This window comes from Sinocyclocheilus anshuiensis, unplaced genomic scaffold, assembly GCF_001515605.1.
Source record: "Sinocyclocheilus anshuiensis isolate Anshui unplaced genomic scaffold, SAMN03320099.WGS_v1.1 scaffold674, whole genome shotgun sequence".
NCBI classification, from domain to species: domain Eukaryota; kingdom Metazoa; phylum Chordata; class Actinopteri; order Cypriniformes; family Cyprinidae; genus Sinocyclocheilus; species Sinocyclocheilus anshuiensis.
In genome coordinates, this window is record NW_015542395.1 from 401,635 (window position 1) to 403,527 (window position 1,893).

Sequence of the window (1,893 nt, forward strand, 5' to 3'; positions counted from 1 at the left end):
TTTATGCACCAAGAGCTTGTAACACTCCAAAGAGAAAGGAAAACTTGAAATCGCATCATATGACCCCTTAAAGTGCTGGAAATAGCGGATGATGGGCACAGAACGGTAACAAATCTCAGAGACATTTACAGTCACACACAGGTGTATTGTGCAAACTACTTCATAGGGATGTTAAGATAGCTATAGAAGAATTCACATTCACGTTTTTTTTTTTTATATTTAACTTACAGATCTCAGTTCAAATGCTTCAGTTTGTTTTGATATTTTGTTATGTTAGGCCTATATTATAAACCTAATAAACAAAAAGTCTCTTATGCTCATCAAGAATGTATTTATTTGATCGAAAATACAGAAAAAAACAATAATATTGTGAAACATTATTGCAATTTCTAATATTGGTTTCCTATTTTAATGTACTTTAAAATATAATTTATTCCAGTGAAGCAAAGCTGAATTTTCAGCATCATTACTCCAGTCTTCAGCGTCACATGATCTTTCAGAAATCAGTATAATATGCTGATTTATTATCAGTGCTGAAACTGTTGTGCTGCTTAATATTTTTTCTTTGATTAATAAAAAGTTAAAAAGAACAGCATTTATTCTAAATAGAAATCTTTTCTAAAAATATAAGTCTTTACTATCACTTTTTATCCATTTAACACATTATTGCTGAATAAATGTTTAATTTCCACAAACCACAAACTTTTGAATAGTAGTGTATATTGTAACACAACATTTTTATTTTGAATAGGCACTGTTCTTTTTAACTTTTTATTTATCAAAGAATCCTGAAAAAATATCACAGGTCCCAAAAATATTCTGAAGATCATGTGACACTGAAGAGTAGAGTAATGATGCTGAAAATTGCTTTGCTTCATAGGAATAAATTATATTTTAAAGTATATTAAAATAGAAAACTTTTATTTTAAATTGCAATAATATTTCACAATATTATTTTGTGAAATAATATTCAGTATTTTAATCAAATAGATACAGCCTTGATGAGCATGAGAAACTTCTTTAATCTTTAATAATGATCCCAAACTTTTGAATGGCAGTGTATTTTTACAGTATTATACTGTAAAAAAAAAAAGAAAAAAGTTTTCTCAGGTAACTTAAAATGTACATCATTTAGTCACAGGTCAAATTAAATACAAATAGTACATTCATTTAAAGTTAAAAGTTACACACTTTTTTGTGTGCGCGCTGTACAGGTCTGGGATAAAGAATGTTTTTGCTCAGGTGGCCGAAATGTCCACCCAATAGAGAAAATTTTGCTCAGCAAGAAAAAAAATTAGAGGGAACATTGGTTATAAGCCATGTGAGGTTGTGCATTATAGTCAAATTCCCACATTGCACTACATCTAAAAACAGCACTTAACCTTGGTAAAAAATACACAACACAGCCATTAGGACAGTCTGCTTCAGTCTCACACACACACACACACACGCAGACGCACACGCAGACGCACACAGACACGCACACGCATAGACACACACACACACTCACAGACACAGACACAGACACAGACACAGACACTCACACTCACACTCACACTCTCACTCTCACTCTCACACAGACACAGACACAGACACACACACTCACACACACTCACACACAGACACAGACACAGACACACACACACACACACACACACACACACACACACACACACTCACACACACACACACACACACAGTCTTGTGTACCTGTCCTTGCCAGTCTGTGCCATTGATCATGATGAGACTTTCAGGAAGAGCAGCATCAGAAAACAGAATCTGATTCAACTGATCATAGACGGCCTTCCTGAGGACCTGCAAACACACACACACACACACACACACACACACACACACACACACACACACACACAGACACACACACACACACAC

General features: G+C 34.4%; 1 protein-coding gene across 1 annotated transcript in view; it reads right to left on the bottom strand.

Annotated features, from left to right (window-relative positions):
- Positions 1–1,893, bottom strand: part of pacs1 (phosphofurin acidic cluster sorting protein 1) — a 64,937-nt gene that overhangs the window by 7,694 nt on the left and 55,350 nt on the right. Inside the window, 1 exon segment of the mRNA XM_016492043.1 lies at positions 1,711–1,815. Within this exon segment, the coding sequence (XP_016347529.1) occupies positions 1,711–1,815 (105 nt within the window).